General features: G+C 31.1%; 2 protein-coding genes across 8 annotated transcripts in view; both read right to left on the bottom strand.

The window, feature by feature from the left end:
• LOC113397410 (calnexin) overlaps positions 1-26,645 on the bottom strand; it is a 372,199-nt gene that overhangs the window by 197,516 nt on the left and 148,038 nt on the right. The gene's annotated exons all lie outside the window — the stretch shown is intronic.
• The window catches only part of LOC113397455 (teneurin-m), a 214,979-nt gene that overhangs the window by 173,082 nt on the left and 15,252 nt on the right, over positions 1-26,645 (bottom strand). For all 5 annotated transcript variants that reach the window (XM_026635800.2, XM_026635802.2, XM_026635801.2 and 2 more), the window contains exon 2: positions 895-939. In XM_026635800.2, coding sequence (XP_026491585.2) covers positions 895-939 — 45 coding nt within the window. The remainder of the gene's footprint in view (positions 1-894; positions 940-26,645) is intronic.

Below are 26,645 nucleotides of genomic sequence, written 5' to 3'. Positions count from 1 at the left end.
GCTGCTTTGCTGGATAACTATGTTTTAAGTTCAATTTTTTCCAGATTTGCAAAACCAATATGAAAAATTAAATTTAAAGTTCTTTAAACATCTCCGTTCTTTTATATTAAAAAAAAATAGTGAAAATAACACTGACCGCAGCTAGCCGATGCAAATTGAAAAAGCCAAACTAAGAAAGTTTCAGGATTGAATTTTTAATTATTGCCTCAACCATATTTTCTTCACGGTTCAATTCGATAGTTTACCGAAAGAGAAGTTTATTAATTGAGTTAGTGGCGTCGGTGCTGTTGGTCCGTTTTTACGCTACGGTATAATCAAAGTGGGGAAATCCTTGCAGAATATTTTCAAAGGTGAATTCTAGGAACAGACTTGAAATCTTATTATTGGAGCAAGTTATCCTTGCCGAGTTTGTTTGAGTGCAATTCTATCCAGCGGATTTTTAATTGTAGTGGTGATTATAGTTGCTCAACGCTAGTTCCAACTTTTTTTTAAACGTTTTCAACGATCGGTGTTTCGTTATTTTTTTTTTTATACTGGACGAAGCGGATTTTATATTAATTGAATCTTTTATTCCTGTACGGGATTTGAGAGATGCATTTTTTTGGTTGTATGTCATTTATTTGGTTTTTTTCATATACTGATAGATGTGATGTTATTAATTATGATAGCGGATGACTGAATGATTTTGTAATTAGTCGATATAATTACCACTATTCTGGCAACTAACACTGTTAAGACATTATATTCCTTGTCTCTCTTACTCTTTATACCGAAATGTCATGTATCAAGATAGTTTTATTTATATGGTGATTGAAATGTTTGGTTCATATATGTATATGATTCATGATTGTGATGATGATAATGATTCATCTATACATCAAGTATTTCACTTACTTATATAACTGTAACCGCAGTCATCTCCATGTTGCTGTGACTCACCTGTAAATAAGAGAAGTGCTTATTAATACAAAAAGCCGTTAATAGATTTCGATTTATCTTTGATAAAGTAGGCAAGCAAGTAGGACACACGACGGAAGGTGATCAGGTAGGTAGGCCTATCAATATTGACTTCGAGTTGATATTATTCCTTGATAAATATCCTTCAACTGACAATTGATATATATACTATAATAATTACGTTTCTTTGTGTCAAAATTTAATGTCCTTAAAATACGTAAAAATATGAGATTTCAAAAGAATATTTAATTACTGGTAATTTTTTTTACAGAGAACTGCAATTTGGATACTTAAAGTTTAGAGAAAAATAAGAAATTTATTATTATAGGCAACACCAAACTACCGATATTTTTTAAACCTAAAAAATTTTCAATTATTTATGTCAAATGATTTGACCTTTATGCGACGGAATGTTTATTGATACTAAGCCACGTAAAATTGATTCGGATTTACTTTCATATTATTAAGGTTCAAAATACGACTAATGTCGTGGTTATCGTGAGAACGTGTGTTAGAAAATTAAAATTCATTTTAAGACTTACAGCTTGAAAATAAAATTGATAATAGCTTGAATACTATTTATCGTCAAAACTCCTTAGCTGTCGTTACGGCCTATCGCATACGATCGTCACGCGGCATTAGATTTGAATCTTGAACTCTTTAAAATGGAGAAATGGTGTCTTCCGTGGACTGAGGGGAGCACACGAATTCACGCCTTGAATTGAAGACGTACAATCGATTTAATATCTTATTATATAGAAAATACGAGTCATTTTCGTAGTAAGCATCTTAAGAATCTCGAAGTTATTTAATATTACTTATTAATATTAGAAATACTACAACCGTCACATGAGGGAACTCGAGGAATAAATTGTCTTTTTTTGCTTTCAGAATTAAAATCGTTATAGAATAAAAACATTAAGAAAATACATGAGGGGTTAAAAAATTAATTAATTTATAGATTGAGTTAGAAATAATTTTAGATTAAATTTTATATTGTTTCTTTTTTTGCGGGATGAAGTTTAGTTCTAGTCAGAGAGACACAACCGCTAGTCCAGGAGACTTTCTTATAAATCCTGGCAAAATTATTACTTTCATTCGGAATTTACTGATATCATAACATAATTGAATTTATTTTGGGTAACCCTTCAATATGAGTGAAAAAGATATTTTTATATAGTCCACAGACTTTCGCATATAACGTCTACAAATAAAGACCAAAGACAAAAACAAATTAAAAAGATGAGTATAAATGTAATTATCGTTTAATTTCAAATATGGAATCCTTAATATTCAGACAAAGTAAATTTTTCACCATTGGAATCATGTCTATTGGAAATTGGTTTAAGTCAACATTGAAACAGTTTCATTTCAGATACAGTGATCTCATTACAAAAAGGGTCCGTCAAATTGACACTTGCCCAAAAATATTTCTTTGTAATCACAGAGAAAAAAATCCCTGTGCGTTGAGCGTTAAAAGGCGAAAATTCTCATCGTTCATAATGACGTAACTCTTATATTTTATGGGCTGAAAGGAATTTAATTTTGGCCCTTTATTTTCGCCTACATTACGTACGGAGGGACAGCTTAAATTTTTAAGGAAAATTTACATGGAGCAAGTTTTTGGCCGTGTCATCTTATTTTAGATCATCAAAAGTATATAATTACATCATTTATGAACGAAATTAAATTTATACTTATTTTTCTTATAAAAGAAAAACGAAAATGAAACGAGAGAGAAGATACTTAAATAAAATGTTGCCCTTGAAACATAAATTGAAATAAAGCACTGATCATCGGTAACCCTGTTTGTTTATTTTCTAGAAATTATTATAAATTATTTACTTTAATACCTTGATAAATTAATTAACGAAATTCAAAACATCGTGAATCACAATAACAAATACACTTTATCAGACGAGCTTTTGTTCGTATTTATTCTAACGACAAAGGCGAGTTACGACATGAATTCATATTATAGCGGCGACTTTCCAAAAACTTTATGACATCAAGTGATAAACTCAGATAATAATTTATCTTGGGACTTGGCTGTGGCTCTCAGGACCAATTCGTGTTATCAACGAAATAAAGAAGCGGGGAGAAAATATATAGTTTTATGTGTACTGTACATAAACCGTAATGAAAATATTTTCATCGTTTCATTTTTTGGTAGATTCATAATTCAACTATATCAGCTGTTATATAAACTACATTATCTCAAGATTAAAAAAAATATCACTAATAATTTAGTCCTGTATAGATGAATGTATCATATTCTTAAATTCAACTCAAATGCCATGCCTTGTCCTATTAGAACTTAAATTTACACAATGACTTGATTGATTTATTAAAAACAAAAAAAGAACAGATCCTATTGTTTAATTTTAATCATTAGACGCATATGTAAGTCTAAGGCCACTTAAAATTTAATATGGACATGGGAACGCACTAAGACAATTCATCAAGGTTAAGGGAAGCGCCTTAATACGGGCATATTGAAATATCGAGTGATGTTCACAACAAAAAGACAGGATATTATAACAACGCATGTCAATAAAGTGATTTTATTGATTAAATTAAATTTTATTCGAAGGTTTTTTAATTTCTCGATCAGCAATGACGTTACACGGAACTATGGAAATGTAATAGTTGCATTTTACACCATTTATATTTGTATAAACGTTGGACGACAGAATAGCTAGTAATATAAAAGTTGATACCTTATTTTTAACCATACTTTACATATATCGCTGATTTCTACCCCAATTTCCTTTAATTTTGTGTCGATATGTAAATTGCACGAAAAAAGGATTTAATATACTTTTACTGCTGACTGCCAATTCGTAACCCTCTTTGGAAATGCTATTGCTGCAGGATCGGTTTTTTGGTTCCATGCGGGTCGATATTCATACGTGATGAATTTGTGGTTACGCTTTACAAAATTATCTTAATCGAATCTAACAATATAATCGTATCGAGATGAATTAAGATTTATTTAAAGTAATAAAGTTGTAATCATTACGTTTTGTCTGTCATTAAATATTAACTTATTTTAAACTCAAACATAATTTTAAATATTCTAAGGTATTCATATTATTTAGGCCCATAAATCCTCCGACCATAAAACCCATTGAACGTGAAGATAAGATTCAATTTGTCAATCTTATGCCATAAAATAGAGTATTCAAAATTCGTATTTTAATAGACTTTTCTTCAAAGGCCACAGTGTACATAGCTTGATAGGAAATCAAACTCAATCCTTTCGGTGAAAGATATCAATTTTTTTGAACACAATTTTCAATGATTTTCAAAATTGAAATTATCATAATTAATTAATTGGTTTTTAAGAGTGCTTATTTAATTTATCATTAGAAAAGTTAGATTCGTAAAAAAATTAAATACCTTATTTTATTGTAATTATTTTTTTTTTAATGCGCTATATTCATTAATAAGCTTTAAGTGGTTTTATAATTTTAAAAATACAAAATTTTTAGTAAACGTACCACTCAACTTGTTTATATAAAATTTTACATTTTTCTTTAAGTTTTTATTGAACAAAATCGAGAGTCTACGTTAGTATGTATAAAATAGGGGGCGATGTCTCATCCGGCCGCGTCGACGTCTCGAGTTTTCCTAATGACGCGAATATTTCCCGTCTGACGTTTAATTAACTATCAAAAGGGTGGGGATGGGGGCGCTAGTTTCAAAAGCCTCTCCTAATACAGTGCCAATCGTGCTGGCTAGCGCTCAGCTATAAAGAGGTGCAAATTTCTAAAGAGAAATTGTAAGAAAAAACGTTAAATTCTTACTACTGCTAATTTTTACTAATTTAAACAAATGAATAATGGCTTAAATTATAAGCTTATATTAAATATATGTTCACATAAACTAAGAAGTTAAAAACAATACTTACCTAAATATTTACACTACTTAACCAATTTAGTGTTTGATTTAGCTTTTTATTTGATATAATTTTGTTCACATTTCATAGATTCATTTGAGCGCAACCGAAAACTACATGAATCGTGTGGCTTTTTTTAAAGTAATCTATTGTAATGGAGAATTCCAATCGTGCGTATCAGGCCACAACGACTTTTTCTTATAGCAAACATATTTTTTCTTATTTATTATTATCACATAAAAGCTAACTGAGAATGACCCAGTGGATAGTGCACGTGAATCTTAACCGGATATTGCGGGTTAAAAACATCGTTAGGAGTGTGTTGGATGAAATTCTGCCAACAATTCAGATATCCATTCGTACACAGGAGCAACTTGGTTATGTAGTCTCCAAACATTATCCTTGTATCTCTAGTACAATAACGTAGCTCTTGTAACATTGAAACGTACCTTTTCTATTTATATAAAAAAGGCTGTATACAATTTATAATGTGAAGTGGAAAACATATAGACAGCGTGTTAAATGTATTAACATGTCTATAAGCTTACTGCTTAATTTCGATTCAAGCACCAGCACGAAGTATCGCTAAACTTTGCTATACTTATGCTAAACATGCTCTATCATTACGCCGCTATCATAATCTCAATACCCAAGAATGCTATTCATTTTCAACCTTATATGGTAACAATAGAGGCGAAAATCCCTTGATTTGTCATTTAGGCGACTGCAGTTTTTTATTCCATGTTTTTCGCGCGATTCATTTGTATCATATTTCATACGCCATAGAGTCGATATTTGAATGTGTAAAACGCAAATAAGTATTGCAAGCGGACAAGTTACACACGCTTGCCTTAACAAAAATAACGAACGGTGCCATCGAGACAGTATACTATCGCCTCCTGAATAGATCTCTATTATGAAAGGGTCTTTTTAACGTTTCAAAGGAACGAGGGGGTTTTCTAATAGCTAATTTTATAGGGTGTGAATGTCATTACGGCTTATTTTGAAGAACTGAACGCATTTGTATATAAATTTAGCGCTTTCCGCCATCTGTTCGTGGTCGCTCGTTTGGTTCTGCTTATATAATGAATGGTAATTGCGTGTAGCATTTGTATTTTTTTTTTATTTGATGATAGAGTATGAGGACAAAGACACTGAATAAAATATGATTAAGTTAGTCTTAAGAACTATGTCTATGATTGGTTGTCTCTTTAACACATAAAATTATAGTTTTCTATGTTAAAAGCGACACACACAACTACAACAATAAAAAATGTATCACTCATTTATTCTATTGTCAAACAGCAATGCCAGCGAGTAAGAGTTATCAAAGGAATAACGGACTTAGTTTTTATCGTTGGCGGTACCTAGGTACGTTGATTTTACAAGGAATGGTTAATATATCTATCTTGCCATGTACAGTTGCCACTGTAACTTAGAAAAATAATCATCATTGGAAATAAAAGTGCGGGAATAAATCGTGCGGTATTTTATCGGGTTGCCCAAATACACTACGACGACTACAACAATGGTCCTTTATATTATTAATTAATTTTATAAAATATTTTTAGTTCAATCGAAGTAGCAGTTGAAATTACTTAATATTAAATGTTAGTACAGTATAAAATAAGACAGACGAAGCCAAGAACATAACTTAGTTCCTAATAAAACTCAACAAAGAATAACTGTAAGTGTTGCTCATATATCAATGTAATATGAAAACTACACGGTAAAATCTACCGGACCTGCACATTACGACTGGTATAAACAACCAAGTTACTTTTACACCCTCAATAAATCTACGGTTACTCGCAGTTATGTCGAAATTTTTCAAGAAAATTTTTAGAACCGCCACTTATTGCAAACATAATACAAGTTTAGATCACATCACGGAACAATATAAGATCACGAAACGCGGTCTCTTTGTTGTCTGGATTAAAGGGTATCGTGTATTAATTGCATTATAAAGAGGCAGTATGAACTTTGGGCATAAATCAACTAAAGAAATGAGTCTCGATTTGAACGTTTATTTTTTATGTGTGTTCGGCATAACTACGTCATATATAGACGGACTTGAAAGATTTTTATTTTTTTTTGTTCGAAAGAGGTTTGTTTCAATGCCATTAAAATTTCGTAAAGTACTGATATGGAGTTTCGGAGATAGACAACGTAACTCTTCTTGCTATTTTTGTTTTACTATAGTACATTGGAACATTTGGAATTTAAGGAACATTTGGATTCGGAAATATCCTATTATTCTCATTTACATAGTTTAATGTTAAATTATTTTTTTCTTAATACTACTAATAAAAAATTAAGTACTTAAATATTGTGCTTTTTTATCGAGGTTTCTTAATTAAATCATTAAATATTTCTTTACAATATTAAATATTATTTTGTAATAAATATTGAGTTATTTAAAAATAAAAAATATTTGTACCAAATTTTCACGCTTCTAAATGAGTTCTAACAATAAAACTCGAAAGCAATTGACAATGAAAGTATTTCATTAAAAGTTGGAAGTTGATGAAAGAACTTTTACTCAGCGTTTCCTTCGTAGTTATTTGTCACAGACCGTCGATGTAGTCTCGATGGCGGCATTATTTCTTTTGGATTAGTGCAATAAAAGTTTTATTGGCCGTAAATAAATACGCGGTACGTTAAGTCCGCGTATTGTATTGAGAAGCTAGAAATAGTGAAAAAAATTTAACAATAATACCGTTCTGTTACTAATGTCGAAACTCCTTTCATGGGTTAAAATTATTATTAAGCATCGTAATGACAGACATATACAGAATATTTTATATGTCCTTATAAAGATGTCTATAGAGATTTATTAAAATTAATATCTTAATTATTTGCTTTGTCGTTGTATCATACTAATCAATAGTATAAATTATCGCCAAGCCTTCTTCTTAAAGGAAAAGGCCAAGGCGTGGGACATTTCCCGGTAGTCGCAAAAATTGTACGAATGAACATCAATTATAACTAAAGATAGTGTTAACAACCAACGTATGCAAAGGGATTACAAATGTTTGAATGTTTGTGTGTTTGTACTCTATACGTGTTTACCCACCGCTTAATGACGAGCCGCACGGTAGCGATCGGACTGATCAGGCGATTATAGCTTTTATTCTTACTACGTTACGAGTCAAGGTGAGTTAACTATGCCCAATTTGTAAAAGGATTTCCTATAGAAGTTCATCTATACCATTTTGATTGGCTGTACTGGTGGAAATGAATATCTGATTTTCGTTGATTTGAGTGTCGTTTTAATCGTAATATAGCTTGGTGTTCTGTCGTTTTTTTATTTAGTAAAAATGTATTTGAATTCACAAATAGTTCTATAGAGAAAGTCTATCACAAAGTATAATATAGTTATAAAGGTAAGTTCGTACTATATTTTGTATATGGTTTATTGTAGAGAACATCACAGACACCTGAATATTAATCGTTTTTTTTTTTTTGTTATTCGTGTAAGTCTAGACCAGTATTGTAATAAAAAATCTTAATTTTTTTCATATTATGTTTAGTCGGACAGATAAATAGTCACCTATTGCTAAGTTTTCATAACGCCCATAGATATTGGCACTTTAAAAAATATTATATTAAGGCTTGCACTACCACCAAATATACATTATATTCTGATCAATCAATAGAAGATTTTCTGAGGTGGCTTTATCGCATATCCACTAATATTATTAAGCTAAAGATTTCCTATATTTTAATAATATAGTCTTATGATCAATCTGTTCGACGTGTATAATATTTTTATAAGACGTTCAGTAAATTGAGGATTTGGATATATAGTGTAACAGATTGCCTTTAAGGAGCAGATCAGTGATCATAAACGTCAACCAATCTGGCGAACTGTATACTAGTGTAACGAAGGCGCGGTTGATCGGAAGCGGGTTAAGCGAACCGAAAATTACCAAGAAGAGACGAGCTGTGGTTGCTTAGGTCAGCGATATGTATTGTTTATACTATATAACTCAATCATGTCTTACATGATCGATTTCTGAGATAACAGTCGTATTTCAGCTAACATATATAGTAATAAACATAATTTAACGAGCTGAAACGATAGGTAACAATTTAAGCCTGCCTGAAACAGGGAAGAGCACAGCAATAACTTTTTTTTAAGTAAACGAAATCGTGATCAACGTTTCCTGATATCGTATGTAAATATTTACTAAATTAATTATTATAGAGTTAGGATATTTTAAATTTAGCAATAGCCGCAGGCTGATTTTGAAGTTACGGGTGCTACAAAGCTACGCCCCCGCCGTAGGCGTTGGCTACGAATGTATTTATTGAAAATTCATTCACCGTTATATACCATTATTATTAATAATAACTCTAAAATCATGTTATGAACAATGTAAACTTTAATTTATTTTGTTTTAAAATATATTTTGTGTTTATTAAATTAAAGCTTTCATAACTCGTTGAATTCTAAAAATACTACCTTACACTATATCTAGAGTTTAGAACTAATAAACTATAACACCATTCTCAGTTTACGGCTCAAAGTTTAAGCGTGGTTGAGCTAATTCTAACAGTTGGCTAATATGTTAGCTGGACTTTTAGATTTACAGCCATACTTGAACTGTTCAGAGTTACACAAATTGCTGTGAACCTTCAGTTCATACACGGATGTAGTTTTTGTGGAATTAAATTATACGAACAAATACAGCAGTAAATAATACCGTATATATTATATCACAGAGCAGAAAAAGGTCATGACTTTTCTTTACGAATAGAAAAAAAAAAGTAACCGATCAAGTGGTAATTGTCGCTCAACACCAAGTTAAACATTGTTCATAGTACTTATTTACTAAGCATTGGAATTTGATACTTTACAAAGTAATTCCTTACATGGGATCTAAGACGATATTCCTCTCTTGCTGCCTTATAAAGGTTGAATAAATAATTGCCGAATGTATTCAAGAAGACGGGCTCATGAACCGATCTTTACGCGCACATCTCAAACTGTCAAACTTTAACCCGACAAATTTCGAATGTATTTATTTAGCTCGAACCATTGTTATGCACAATAAAATGTGATAAACAGTAGCTTCTTACCCACACTTGCGATTTTTCATCGGTAGTGAGTAGACGTCTCATTGTGTTGTGTATCTATATACTTACTGAAAATTAGGTTTGTTTTACTCTCAAGATCTGCTCCGGTCTTTGCGAAAGAACTTTATTATTCGATTTATTAAATTTATTAAAAGTAGTTTTAACGTTTTAGTATCAATTATTTTTTTCAGCTACAGTTGAGATGTATCCGTAAAAGTTTCGTTACCATTTAAATACTTTCGAATTTAACTATGATTTATAACCAACAATGATACAGGTCGAAACAAACACAACCAACATTTGTACCAATCCAAACGTAGCGTGTCCTTACAAATTGACCACTTTATCATCAGCGAGAGATGACCAAAACTGCGTGTTTTTGTACGACCCTCGCTAATTGTTGGTTTGACGTTTGACGCTTGCCTTGGGTTATGAATGTTGTACATTTAAGGAATTTCTGTATGGATTTACGTAGTCATGTGTCATGATGAGGGGAGCTTTTAATATTTGCTTTTGAATTTAACTCGGGAAGACATATCGACGGCCAGTTTTAGTGAATTTATCCTTTGAATTTTTACGGTATTTATTTGTGAAATATTAAAATATAATCATATTTTTGTTAATTGAGCCCATAAATATTAATTGATGTATAGCCACTTGATATATTAATTGCTTGAGTTTAATGTGCATAAAATAATAAATATAATATTTATTTAAAAAAAAAAAACAGTTCTTAAACGATTATAAAATGTAATGAAAAAATATTACCTATAAAACATATTAATGTTGCTCCAGGACATAATCATATAAGTATTTTTAGTATGATATTGTAGAAATATTATATAGTTTAGTTTATTATATATAGTAAGAAAATTCGTCTCATATCAGTATCCACCAACTAAAATCAGAGCATTTTGATGGAATAAGCTCTAAGCCATATTTTATACCTTTAGGGGCTAAGAATTGGCATTTTATAGGTTGTTTTTTTTACTTTTAAATATAATTATACTTATACTATTATTTCTTACCACATTAACATGATTACAATTTTGAAATCAAGTTCGAAATTTAAAACAGTATTGACTTAAAATAAAATCATATGCTTGAAACGAAATGCAGTAATAGATACTCATGTATAAGGAAATGTCTGTCTGCATAAATGCGATAGTTAGAATCACTAAATGGACGATCATTTGGCACGACGCACTGGCATTGCGGCTTAAGGGTGATTGAGAGGTGGTATAAAACATTTTTGGTGTCTGAGCATTTGGGTTTTAACCAGCGTTTCTATATAATAAGCAATTTTAAGTAGATCTTCGAACAGGATATATAAACGTAGTGATATTCCATTTACTATATATAAAGTATTTAATTGGTGATAATTCAAATAATAGAGCCTACTTTAACAGTAATGAGTACGTGGTATAAGTTAATTTAAAATGTTCTATTAATGTAGGTAGTGCGAAAGAACTATTTTTTTCTGGCACGGTAGAATATAAGGATAATAAAATCGATTGAGTTTATCCTTGAATGAAATGTGCGGTATTGTTATTTAAATGTAACCTAATGGGTCAACGCGAATGATAACAAAACCGACGAAACCAACGAAAACGATCGCCCCGTATATCATCCCAGTTTTAAATTCGATCCAAGTCGACATGATCTAATCCAGTTCGAAACAAAAGCCGAAAAGTTCGTTCGCTTCATTGCTCGTTATCTTCCATTTGCAGAGGTTTTAATTGGTTTATAAATAACTGCCCTCCTAGCGTACCCTTACCCTTCAGAGGCCGCACACGAGTTATGACCTTAGACCCCTTAGGGCGGGTTTATTAAAATACAGAAATCTTTAAACAATGCGTAATTTTAGCAAGAACCGTGTAATTAAATTTTCATACTTTGTTCCAACGGAAAATTTTGTTTATTTGTTTAAATACAGAATACTTAAGCTCGTTAATCCTTCCTGAAAGCTTGGTATTTTCAAAACTGAGAAGAAGAATTTTAACTAAAAACAAAATAATAAGTCCATTTACATTCAATTTTGTTCGAATTGGTTTTGTAGTTTTTGAAGAAGCAAAAATCAAATGATGTTCATTTTCATCATTTGATTTTTGCTTTTGTATGTATTATGTCCTATAACCAAAAATAGCGATCGTCAAAATTACGATAAATATTATTATAAGTCCAAAACATTAAATATAGTTCGTTATACAACAATTGTATATGCATAATTACAACTTTTAGGCACAATTTGTAAAGAAATATCTCATTCCATAATAAACAGTAAAACAGTTTGTATAGAATTTATATAATTTGCAAGGTTATTATAGTTTCATTGGATATTTAATCTAGCCACTTTAAAAACATACAAATCAATTATAGTATTTGAAAATTAATTAAGAAATTAACGGTGCAAATATTTGACGTAGAATAGAATGTAATTATATTATTTCTATAATATAATTACATTATATTTATAAACTAAACTAACTAACAAATACATTTGATATGACTCAAATTGAAATGGATGAATAATCTTCGGTTCAATGGTGAACCCTCCGGACCGACTTCGGCTACGCCAGTCATTCCTAAGAATGACTAGTGTCTCTGCACAGTCTGTTCTCTCACTTTCTTAATCCGATGAGTCCGGGAACCCCCAAACACGATAACATTTTATTGACTCAAGTTTCGAACCCAGGAGCTCGTGATCAACCGTTTTATAACCTAACTACTAGACTAACGAGGCAGTCATTTTGCAAACAAGGAGTGGCTAATGTATACCAATAAAAAACATACAAGTCATCTACGCATACATTAATAAAAAATACAACAGTTCTTCCATTGAAAACATACATAAGGACAACGTTATTGACTCACACACATAATGAATTCAAATTTTATTTCTCTATTTGTATGCAAGGAGTTAAATAAATTACAATAAAACATGAACCAGGGGAATATCCGCTTTCTTGCGTGAATGGAAGATATATTATTCCTTGTATTGTGAGGGATTAGCTAGTACGTGTTTATTGTCATGATTTCATTACTTACTGTATTGTTGTGTATTTTAACCGAGTCTCAAGTAAATAAAATACATTCTTAAGGATAAGTTCCATGTCAGTAGAAATTGATTTAATAAAGTTGAGGTCAAAATAAGATCATGATTAATTTATTATTATGGTTTCCTCTCAATGAACTTTTATTTTAATGCATTCTAATGTTAGTGGGCTAGGCCTTAATACTTTCGAGGATAAGGTTTGAAGGTTATTCCACCATGCTGCTACAACCTTTTCATAATATAGGCAACGGGACGGGCATATGAGCTATCTGTTAGTAGTTGGTCACCACCGCCCATAGACATTGGCGCTCTAAGAAATATTAATGATTCCTTTCATCGCCAATACACCACCAACCTTGGGAGCTAATATTTTATCTGTGCCTGTAGTAACACTGTCAAACCGGAACAAAAAAGTACTAAGCTGTTTGGTGCTAGAATATTTGCTGTTTATTTTTTCTTTTCTTATTTTTTACCTGACATAGATTGCCCGATATTGTTTATCTTACACTATACAAATTATTCAAAAGATAGTTCAGCAGTGCTTGCCTAGATTTGAAGCCGAATTCTTCGATTACGATTCACGTGTTTTAATCACTGTGCCATCTCAGCTCTCAAGCTAACCTTAATTTTGTTTAAAACTTCAGCTTACGGCGTTATATGTTAACACATAGTACGCTTAGCGTTAGCATTATATAAATTTTTAGGTCATGTAGTTACGCTTGACACACGCGTTAGTCCGTTCAGGATTACTGTAAAAGTGTTCAACATTCTAGATTAAACAATATTTTTATTATATTATTTGAGCTCTATATATTAGGTATATCATTCAAATTAAAATAACATTTCAAAGTAAAATATATTTTATATTTTACATTGAAATGGAGCATTTCAAAACATGGTCATTGACAAAAAGGTAATAAGTAACAATTGTTGTTTATCGAAAATTATGTATAATTTACATGTTCTTGTAGCATTTCTAGAGATTACTAGTTTTGGTTGTTAATTGTAGTTACATCATAATTATTTAAGGCGGATATCGTCTCTGTAAGGCCATTGTTAACGCGTGTAGCGTGCTGCGACGCATTCATTTGCCTAACAAATCGGCTTGCTGACTAGCCTCAGTTCGGTCTTAGTTAGCTTGTTCCAGTATATATTAATATTAATTAAGATTATATATTTATAGAATCAAGATGATCCGCTGGATAAAGTGGGATATTAACAGATCGAAGTTTCGAATTTGTGAAAAACTTTATAAAGTATTTTGAAGAAATTGTATTTGCACAAATATCAACTGTGAACACATTATATATATATATTTGTTTCAATGTAATAAACGTGCGATGATGAAGCGGTTAGCATAATTACGTAACAATTAAAGTTATAATTTTATTTCCTTCGATTTTACATCATTTTATAAGAAAAAAAAAAACATTTAAGTTGAAATAAAAAATAAAATAGTACGATTTGACCTGACGTCATATGATATATTATGCGTATAATAGAAAAAGGTCATCAAGTAAAATGGTATGATCTATTGATATATTAAAAAGTATATAGGAAACCACCCTAGCATAATATTCCCGATGATATACTGTAAAAATGAAAGTCCCATAGACAACGTATTGCTTCCCATCATTCACCACCCCAGTCTATAGCTTATGACATTTGATTAATGGTTTTGAAATGGGGAATCTAATTCCAAGCATCTAAACGTAACAGCAATTTCAAAAATATTTAAAAAAAAGAACGTTTTTTTTTAAATTCCTCTGAGTGAAAACTCTTTTGTTGTCAATTTATGGACTCCTTATTTTATTGATGTTAATGATTTTTGAAGTATGATTTATTGATGACGAGAAAACAATAACGTTGCGTTTGATGAAAATTGATGATTGAATTGAATGTCACATTACCGTGAATGAGACGTCAAATGATAGATTGATTCAATCAAATTGCATATATAATATTTATATTTGTTATTTAAGTATATTTTTGCGTAAAATATTGTGTGAAGCTACCCATATTTCAATATGTAGATAACTTTTTAGATATTAGAGATATATCCGCAATTTAATATAGTATTTAAGTGCGACCAATTAAAGTAGAACCCTGGTATAAAGCTTGGAACATTGCATACAAAAGAACGGTTTTTTATTTTAAACATGGCGCAGTATGCACGAGAAATCGGCAAGTTATTCAACGTTTTCTGACCTTTACGAGTGCAGACTTTACGAACGGAAATCAATATGCATTATTTTGATTGAATAAGATATAAAATATTGAATCATTTCTATATTTCCCAGAGGATGTTGAATAAAAATTGCCTTCAATCTTGATTTCACACCTAAGCCCTAGTCATACGTTTTCTTTGGTCAAAAAGAAGCGAAGGCCAACGAAAATCGCGAGGGAATCGTATATTCGACCATCGATAGAATTCCACTTGCACGCTCGAATACGATCGAATAAAATTTTACCAAAATTGAATCGGCCGCTCGGTGTCGCTAGACCGTAAAATTGGTCGGCCCGGTCAGCGTAGGTTATACGGTATCTTCTTTGGTGTTTGGCCGAATTATGTGTATGCTGGATGTCGCTCTCAACCTCCTGAATTATACATGGGCCGAGGCGACCTGTGATTTAGTGCGCGATGTTCCGGCGCGGACTGGCGACACTTATGCGATATATCCGTTTTCGTTTACATGTTTATGGAGATTCGACGTTGGTAAACATTTACGCTGGCACGTCTATTGATTTAGGTTGAAACGTTTGCGCTGTTTTTGCGACACTGAATTGGTTTAGACAGTAAATTGAATGGTATTTTCAAATTACTTTGACATATGGTCATCTGAGAATATTGTTTTATAAAATTAGAATTACGTGTAACTTAAACTTATGAGCTGATATTCGTTGCGATCAATTCATAATATGTCGAGGAAGTCAGATTCGCTTACCCGATGGCAGTTAAGACAGTATAGCTGTATATACGCTATCTAGAGTATACGTTGTTAACACATTAGCAACTCAGAATGTGAAATGTTTCATTATTCAAATAATATGTAAACAGTAATTTATTCCATGCAATTCCTTGAATACAAATAAACATAAAATAAATAAGTGATTTGACTCCGCTAAATGAAAGCCTACCAATCTCTTATTCTAATGTTAATGCTCCTACGCCCATTCAACTATCCGATTCGGAGTAACATTCATCTAATGCTGCTTTCGCAATACATTTCCGATTTCTTTCAACTTCACCCTCGTCATTAACCATTTTTACTGCATCACTTCTTTGAGACTGACCCCAGAAGTCGATTTCAATGGACGGTATTGCCTATTAAATCACGGGGTTCCTTTGTCTGCTTTGAGGAATGGCAAAATTTTTGTATTCAGTATAGGAAGTAGCAATTTACCCGTCTAAATGCAGTTCTGATGAGTAATCAGACATGCGTGTATTTATTACGTTGATTATTGTTGATTATTATATTTTCTTCTTTTATTTATATAATGTTTGACTTTGCTTGCAATATATGAGTGTTTTGTGGCGATCGTGGTGATTTGTATGATTTCAATGAAGTAAAATAAGAAAATACGTTTTCATTGTTTCCATGAATGTTGTTAGAAACATAACAGTATAGTGTATCATACGTGTCTTATTATATGATGTAACAAGAGTAACCTAGCGGTCGGAAACGTTAAACTAGTTGAAAGAGGCTTCGTGAACGTTCATAAGCTCAAACTTATAATAGCATAATATTACTTTTTTAAGTTTATAATATCACCAATTTTTTTTTATGATATTTAAGTTAAGGTACGTGAAATCTTGTTTAATATTTTACCCTCATCCAGCAAAAAAAGATAAGACATCACTCGTACGTGATCTTTTAAAAACCTTCTCTGATTATCTTGGAAGTGTTATAAAAAAGAGCATACAAGAGCCTCGATTTAGATACGATAACTTCAAGCTATCTGTCAAACTTAAAGCTTATCCGAGTAAACAACAATATTTTAACATAATTTGTTAATAGTACATTTAGTATATAATATTTTTTTAGTATATGTAACTCAAATGATGAATATTATGTTTTTATTTCAAATGGCGTTTAGATTTCTCGGAGTCTATTTTAGCTATATTTAAGCAAAAGCAAAGAGAACCCATAATCGAATTTAAACTTTATCTAAAATCCAAACTGTTGCCAAAAATTAGTTTAAAACGCTAGTGGAGTGAAGTTGCTAAGCCTCTTGCGCGTAAACGATAGTGAAACGAGCTTTTAAGTTAAAATTATTAAGCTCAACTTGCACCAACCTTTGAGTACCTACTTTACCTTGGAACAACTTTTGGCGTTACCTCTTATACAATAATAAGCTTCTCATATTTTAATATAATTTACATTAACTTCTAGATTTATTTTCGACGTAATTTTAATAAAAACATTTTAAAAATAGAATATCGTAAAGGATACTTTCAAGGCATCATCTTTTAAAATGCAAACGTAAGGTTTCTAATAAGTAAGTTACCCTAAAGTAAAATTTTTTCACCTTACTCAAATCTGTAGCGTACATTGCCGATTAAGAAAACATTCGCTAAAATTACTGAGGGTAAAGCGCGCCACTAATTTTCACTAAAAGGAAGGAACCAAGGGCACAATAACAAATAGTTTTTGCTGGAGAAGAAAGCACTAATAGATAAAGACTCTGCCAGGACAATATAAATCGCATTCTGTCTCCCCACAACCGATACCGAAGAGACATCGTTTTTACTCGCAATGGCAAATTAAATCTTTGTTCTGAAGAAATACGTCTTGACGAAAGCAAAAAGTTAATGTACAAGCAATTTATTTTATTAGTAAAATATACCAAAGAAAAAAAAAACCATTAAAATGTATAAAAAAACTATATGGTTAAAAATCAAATGTTGATGTAATATTTTTTACGGAAACTTGAATGAACTAAATGATTCAAGTTATGATAGTTCAGTAGGAATATCGCTTGAAATAAACAAGCAGAAATTGGTCTCAACAAATACAGTTGTAGCCGCACAAGATGTTTTATTTAAACAGTGCACTGCTCTGATAAATGAACGGACTTTTGCGGTCAGCCACTCGTGAATTGATATTTCACTCGGATCCGAGTGTGGTTGTGATCGTCAAGAAATCACCCGTGGGAATATTATTTACGATTAAATGATACGCTATTATAATTGAATTGCAAATAAATGTTTATATAGTAATAAAAGTAACAGAAGATAAGGTAATGGTACGTACAGTAGGAGCGTAATTCATATGATGTGTCCGATTGTATAATCATCATACATAATGCTCTTGCCCTCATCCCATTTATTTGGAGTAGATACAGTGTATATACTTAACGTTACAGGGTTAAGACCCAGAGGGCGACCTAAAACCAGATGGACAGATGTGGTCAGAAAAGATCTTAGTTCCTGCAATGTTACTGAAAACGATAAGTCAAATGTAGCGAAGTGGAAGCAAAAGACTAGGAAGGCAGATCCCACTTTTACGTCTGCCTATCGGCCTAGATTTAATACTTCTCTTCGTGGTATTCCCGCTCGCATAAGATGGTTGAGATGTTTACTTGCTCGATTACTTGAGTTTAAAAATATTCTATCATGTTGCTTATATAAAGTAGCTATTTCATTAAATATTATAAATTTATTTAAATAAGACACTAAGGTATGCTTAATTTGTGTTTATATTATTTCATCTCGTGTTCAGATGAATGTGAAAAAGTGAACCTACATATGTTTATGGAATAGCTTTTTTTTATGTTAGAATTGGCAAACGAGCAGGAGGCTCACCTGATGGAAAGTGACTACCACCGCCCATGGACATCTGCATCACCGGGGGGCTTGCAGGTGCGTTGCCGCTGCTGTAAAGTATAGCTTATATCGCAAGCTGAATCAAACAGGCGTGCTTACCGTTATCAAATATACATTTACTAAAAACTATTAAAGTTTCCAATAATAATTCTTAATGAAAATTAAATTAAATTTTAAGTAAAACCCTTATTGACTTTAAATATTCCAACGATAAGCTTAAAATAACTTTTAATCATGAATTCTTCTACCCTAAATCGAGTTGCTTACTCAATAAAACAACTAATATTGGAAAATTCTTTCAGAGGCGCTTCGGCTCTGAAAGAAGAGGTTTACAAAGAATCAGGTTTACAAACTGATCCTTGCTTTTTATGAAACAATAAATTTAAATATCGAATAAAGAACGAAGTAAATAGATGTCTTAGAGACTTTTTTCTTTGGACCGATACCAGCGTTTAATACATACTTAAGTAATATAAAGGATAAACTAGAGAATATTTACATCGTAGAATTATAACGTTATTGATGCTTCCATATTGCATTTAATTTAAAATTATCCGTTATTTTTATTATGTTAAAATATAAATACATATATTATTAAGTAAAATATTCTAATGCATTAAAATATTTATGAAACACGGATTATGATTCGTCAAAATCAATAATACTTAAAAACGAAACCATATATGATATTTTTACGTAGCAATTAATTCTACGAAACAATTTATATCGAGTGGAGCTGGTATCCTCTAATAATCGAGTTTCGTTATGTTCAAACAATGGTAGCAAAAATATTCTCAATATTCCTCTTGTAGACTGTTCATTGTATAAGCAAATAACTTTGAATAAAGTGAAAATGGAACGTTTATGTGTTGAAATACTATCCGTGAAAAAATATTAATCGATTCTAAGTCTTGAATTACGCGTATTGTTTGTTCTATTAGTTCTAATTACTAACAGTACATCAGTATCGAACGAAAGGACATTATTGCATATATGTACATATCTTACAGCAGCATTAACGTATTTTAAAATGCACAGAAAACGGCTAAAACAATTTGATATTCCTTTTTGTCCAAACTATTTAAAGATAACGTTTTTGTGACTTAGTCATGAACATGTAAGATTTTTGTAGTTAGATTTTTTGTTGAAGTTTTAAAACAATTCAAATCGTATCTTTATTTAATATTCCTGTTGTACATTTGATAAGGTTTGCATGAAAAGAGTTCGGATCGATACTAAAATCTTCTATTAATTGGATATCCAATACAGATATTGCCAGTGCAACTTATTAACTATTAACACCAAAAAAACAGCACATATGATATTCAGAGCTAATAACAAGAAAATATCCGACTATCCACCTCAAACTATAAACAACGACATACTCTCTAAATCTGAACAGGAGAAATACTTAGGTTTAATTCTAGACGAGAAATTATCATGAAACCTCAAATTACCAAAATTAAAAACAAATTAATAGCGCTAATTAGCTTATTACGCAAAATGGCCTCCTGTGTACCATATAAAACGCGATTAATGGTGTACATTGCACTTGTTAAATCCAACCTTGACTATCTAATAGAAGTCTGGGGTTACGCTCCAAAAACTAGCCTTAAGCATCTCCAAATAGCACAAAACAAAGTTATCAAAGTACTTTTTAACTACGATAGACTGACACACACGCCCATACACCAAGAAACAAACATTTTTAATTTAAAACAGACATACACAAACAACATATGTATGTTTATAAAAAAAACTCAGCATCGTCAAACTCATACGGAATTACTACAAACTAATAAAACTTATACACACAGCTTAAGAAATAAACACAAAATACATCTTTATAATCCTAGAACTAAATACGGTAGTAGAAGCATTCTGTATAACGGGGTAAAGTTATATAATAGTTTGCCGAACAGTACAAAAGTGTATACAAGTATAACTAATTTTAAAAAGAAACTAAAAAAATTTATAAGCTAAAATATATGTTAATAAAATAAGTAAATATCATTCGCATATTTAAAACACAAATGTAATGTTGTTGAAATTTAAATTTTTACATTCTTTTTATTTTTTTTTATTTTTTCTTTTCTTTTTTGGGGTCAATGTGAATACTGCCACAGATTCTACCACTAAAACAAACTTTATTTATAAGTTATACGTATTGCTCATTGTAAAGTGAACTGTAAGGTTCTTTATGAGCAATAAAGTTCTTTAACCTGAATATTATTCCTTCATACTTTCTGAAACTCCATATCGATGTGTTTTAATCTCTTAAAAAAAAACAATCAATTATTTTTGTAACTTTTTACTATGATAATTATACCAATTACCATTATTAATGCAAATATTGCAAGGAGTAGTAAGTAGTATATTTAAATACATGAATATCATATAAATCAATATGAATTAATTTTAGACGTATCCCCAGAAGACATTGGCTTTGTGACGTCATCGTGATATTATGACGAATTCCACACAAGGTATGTCGCATATAAAATCTAATGGAAAGTATTACATTCTCAGCAATATATTGCTTTAATATATATCCTAAATTGAATATGAAAATAAAAAATAATATTTATATATAAAAAAAAATCTTTTAAAATATATTTAAAGAAATATATCCTATTCAATAACTTAAATAAATTGTTAACATTCTACAATTAAGATAAGGCAAATTCATTTAAAAACCTTTAAAGGTCTGATAAGATTTCGTTTGATTGTCGTTATGTCGTAGACCGAAAACTTGTAATGCATCGTAAAAAAACTAGTATAGCTTATCTTTATAAGTATTGATTAACAGTCGGTTACATTAACAAGGGTGATATGACCCTATGATTGTTTTATGACGTCGTGAAGTATGGTTTCACGATTTGTGCCCTTCGTGACATAACCGTAAAGAGAAATTATGTGGATACACATTTTATCATCATTTGATTTCAATAGATAACCTTAGTATGTATTTAATTGCTGTTTTTATTTGTCAATTATAATTTGCGATTTTCGATAATAATAACATTTCGATTGATCGTAAATGTCCCACTGTTGGGCAAAGGCCTGCTCTTTTATAGAAGATTAAAATCGAACTACTTTACTCAAGTAATCTTTTACAAGCACTTTTAAGTCGTCATTTTACAGAACTATATTAAGTGAAGTTACTACCAGTTCGGAATGTAGATTCTACCTAGAAGGGCCGCCAAGAAATTCAGTAGTTACTCTTTTTTAACATCTAAAATACAAAGTTATGTTAGTTAAATACAATGATATATGTATATTATATATCCTGCCTGGAAGTCAACAATGACGTCAATAATGCTCGACGCTTTCATTATCATCTATATAATCTTGTATTGAATAATATGCTTTTTTTATTAATGTATTTTTTTAAAATTATTTGAATTACTGAACCTATGGGAGAGGAGTGGATCAACCAAAACTTATAAACTTTGTGAATTTGATTCATTGTTATTATATCGTTGATATTATGAATAAACATCGTTTTAGTATTTATATCAATAAAAGTTATAATTATCTTGTAAAAAACTTCTTGTTTTTGTTCAATATTCCGTGTTCCCTTGAATTAAAGATAATTGATAGAAGTTTGAAAGAAGTGGCAAAGTTTGTTATTAGTACGCATATGGCGAGTAAACAATCCATAAATTAGTTCGCTGTCCCCACTTTTAGTTGATAGATAGACCGAGGATTGTAAACAGGGTAATGAAAACTCAATAGTCACCTAGAGATGGACATCGTCTTTTTATTTTTATTAACTTACCAGAGTCCGAAACGCGAGCAAAACAAACAATGAGAAGTGAATTACAATTTTCATCTTGTAATTATATCAGAGAGAGGAGACTTTATTGGTCTTCCGTTGGAGATTGTCTTTTGAACTAAGCCTAATTACCTATTAAAAATATTTTATACGAAGAGAAAATTTATTACTGGTATTCTTCTGAATTTTTTACTTCTTTTTATATTTGAACATTTTGTGACGAAACTAAATTGATTTTTAGATTTTTTGTTTTGAAATAAATATCTAAATATTCATTTCAATCTATTTTTATAGCTACAGTTTTTTCAATTGACGTCGCTTAAAGTCGTTTAATAAAAGAGTGCCGAAGTTTCTTAAATAGCTCTTTTGGTTTACTCCTGTGAAATTCAGTAAAACAACTTCCGTGAGCAATTTAAACAAAATCCCAATAAAATTCAGAGGAGTTATTCTGAGATGCATGGCACATTCGGTAAAGCGAAAAAAAAAAATGAAACGATCCCGTGAAAATGGCCGATTTAACTTTTTCAATTAAACCGAATACGGGTGTATTCTGACCCAGATCCGGCCGGCAGCCGGAATATGCTCTGATGCGTTGCCGAAATGAAAACGTTTCGATTGTACTTTGCGGCGTTGTTCGCGCGTAATAATAAAGAAAACAAAACATGACCTCCGGACCGTACCCCAGTAGATTTCTCATTTCGATAGTTTAGCGAATACGCGTTCGTAATAAAAATTGAATTTTTCAATCTCCATTCATGATTGGTGAAAAGTTTACCGCACGAATGGTGGAATTATCTTGTACTTTCTTGTTAGGGACAGTCCTATTTATATTACGGTTTTAATTTCGAATAACAATAATAATATTTTTATTTAAAATGAAATTATATCTCGATTTCATTAGGCAACTCTATAACGAGTTGTATTAATAAATAATTAACTGATCACGTTTCGATAACCAAACAGTATTCCGTCTAATTTATTATTAATATCAGTTATATTTATATACCTACATCCCCAAAACAATCACGCAAAGTAAACTAATTAATAAATTCGTATTATTAACAATTGAATGTAAATAACGACCTAAAGCACCACTGTCGAATTCAGAATTACTTATGAAGTATTTTAGAATAGCCATTTTATATTATTAGAATCATATGTAGTCTTGAAACGTTGCTCATTATTTAACGAAATTTAGTATTCTTTATGAGTTTCAGTTGTGTTATTTTTGTTTTTCGGTTAACTTGTTGAAAACTGTTGTTTTCAGCCGTCAAATAAATTTATTCTTTTATATTTACCAATTACAGTTGTTGATTTTCATGGCATATATACGAATTTAATTCATATAGTCGATATATTGTTTATTACGAAATGAGATGGCCCAATGACCCAAGAGCGCAGTGTCAACAACCTGTTTTCGCAAACTTAATCTATATTAATATTAAAAATGAGAAGGTATTCTAAATGTCAGTATGTTACGCCTTCAAGGCTAAACCATTGAAATGAATTTGATATAATTTGGTATGAAGCAACTTGAACCCCAATAGGAGGATGGACATAGGTAACAACCAACCTTTAAAACCCAAGCGAAGTCTTGGTAGACAACTAAATTGTTTATAATTCATTTCGTGTTCAGCGGTGAAAGAAAACAACGTAAGCATGCATACGCAGAATGCATCGTGTGAAATTCTGCCATTTAGTTTTAGTTAATTACTTTATTTGGTCTATAATTTAAAGAGAGAGTAAAAATAATATTTGTCTGTTATTCACAGAGAGTCAGAACCAGAAGTAGCTTTATATTAAATAAAATCTTGTTAATTAACGATACTAGAAAATATTTGTTAGTTTATTTTTACCTTTTATTTTGATTTCAGCGTTTCAACTTCGGTTTTTAATAGTATACTACTATAATATAATGAAAATTCGATTACAAAAACTTACCAGTAATAATACGTTGAAGCTATATTGCTTCAAAATATTCCCGATTCGACCAATTCTTTTATAGACGTGTATATGATCGAATATAATTTTGCAAATACCTCTACCTTCTCTGAATCGAATTGTCGGCAAATTGTTTATTTAATATATTCGAATCTACCTTCGTATTTGCATGAGTTGACATCCCAGTCTCCTTATATTTGGCCTACCAACACAATTCTTCGCCATTCGGCTGCGAATTGTGTTTCGAGAACTCTCGAATTACAGATAAGCAAGTTTAATATTCAATTATGTTTCGTACAATTAACAATCTTTGTATCATTGACATATATTTATTCAATTAATTTGTTTTATTTTGATTACGTAGTAATAAATAGGTATCGATTTAATTGTTCTATGGGTCATGTTTTGATAGATGTTGTTGATATTCAATCATTACACCGGTAACCTTGTCCGAATTAAACTTAATATAACTCCTAGGAAAGTTGACATGCCAACTGACCAAATAGATGCCTGCAACCGCGGTAGCACGACGGTCCTTAAGCAAGCCCGAAGTCGGGCGAGCCTAGCCGAGCCGTTCCGAAGTGGCCCGAGCGATCAATACCCCGCCCTGACACCCGCGCCTCGCGTCAATTCTGGGGGCAAAAGTCACGCTTTCGGGATAGCCGCCGATTTCTGACGGTCAGGTCCCGATTGAGTACGTAGTTTTAGGAATACTAAAACAGTAACTCACACCGTGCTGAATCTTCAATTCTGAACTTATACGTCTGTTTATTAAAAATTGTCTTCGATAGGGATTAAATAGTTTTTTACTATATAACAAAACCTATTAACTGCCTAAGCTGTTATATGTTTATATTTATAGAAATAATTAAAAGAACAAGATGAATACATCTTCATAATGTCATTAAAGACGTTTGTGTTGTTGCGCAAATAAGATAGAAATAAGGAGATAAAGTTGCTGCCGCTTTTAATAATTAGGTCACGAAAGCGACGAGATTAACCGTCGACGTTTCCGCAGACGTGGTGTGCTACACGAAATTGTGGGCAAAATATTCTTTCATACAAACTCGAATATGATATCAAATTATAATAAACTTATTCTAGCGAAAACTTTACGGAACACCATACATACACGTACAAGTGTACAATGTACATTGGACTTTACTTAGGTATAAATTAAGTGGATACTTTTTTCGTTATTAATTGAACGATAATTTCATAAATTTGAAAATAATAACTTATACCTACAATGGTAAACTACAGGGACATTCGCTGTATTATCTAAATTGAATCTATTTTGAAATATAGCGAGCAACTTGTTAACCTCGACTATTTGGAATTTGAATTTAAGAAGAATATAGGTTACTTGTATCAAGCAATATTTGGTATTTTAAATTGTTTGCTTTATCGCTATTGGAAAAGAGATGTCTATGACAAGAATCGGCGCCGCTTATATGACTTCTCGTCTGCCAAGAGCACGATTGACCTATAAAATACAAAACTTATAGACGTGAAGAAATAAAATTTGTTCGAATTCCCCAAATTCCTGGCTTATTGCGAGGCTGTGCATGAAGTTTTGGTATCGTAAAGTAGAATGGTTGCTGATAGTAAAACAGTCTCCAATTTATGAGGTTTTAAAGTTTATGTCACTACAATGTTTTCTACGTGAAATGTTTAAGAATTTCTTTCAAAATATGCATTCACAAATTTAACGTTTAAGAGTTTGTCGTCCATTATTGATCATTACGAAATGTATTATTTAAAGAGATAAAATTGTTGTTTTATCTGATGCAGGTATGTTCTGTTTTAGGAGTCGTTGGCTAAGGTGCTATTAGTGCCAAGTATTTCCGCAACGTTTACTGCTCAGAAACTTTATATAATTTGTTACATAATCATGTCGTTTGTTTTCAGTAAAATATTAAATTAAATTAACATTGTTTTTTTTACAGTCGATAGCTTGCAGGAGTTACATATGTATATGAAATTTTAGTTAGGTTTAAATGAAATGGTACATTTTATCAATCTTGCTGAACTTGTAAGTAACCTTAACTAGTATGATTACTAAGTGACATGACATAATTCGAAAGGAAATCGATAGCAATTA

Source organism: Vanessa tameamea, chromosome 3, assembly GCF_037043105.1.
Source record: "Vanessa tameamea isolate UH-Manoa-2023 chromosome 3, ilVanTame1 primary haplotype, whole genome shotgun sequence".
Classification (NCBI taxonomy): Eukaryota; Metazoa; Arthropoda; class Insecta; order Lepidoptera; family Nymphalidae; genus Vanessa; species Vanessa tameamea.
This window is presented reverse-complemented; position numbering and strand designations above follow the sequence as displayed.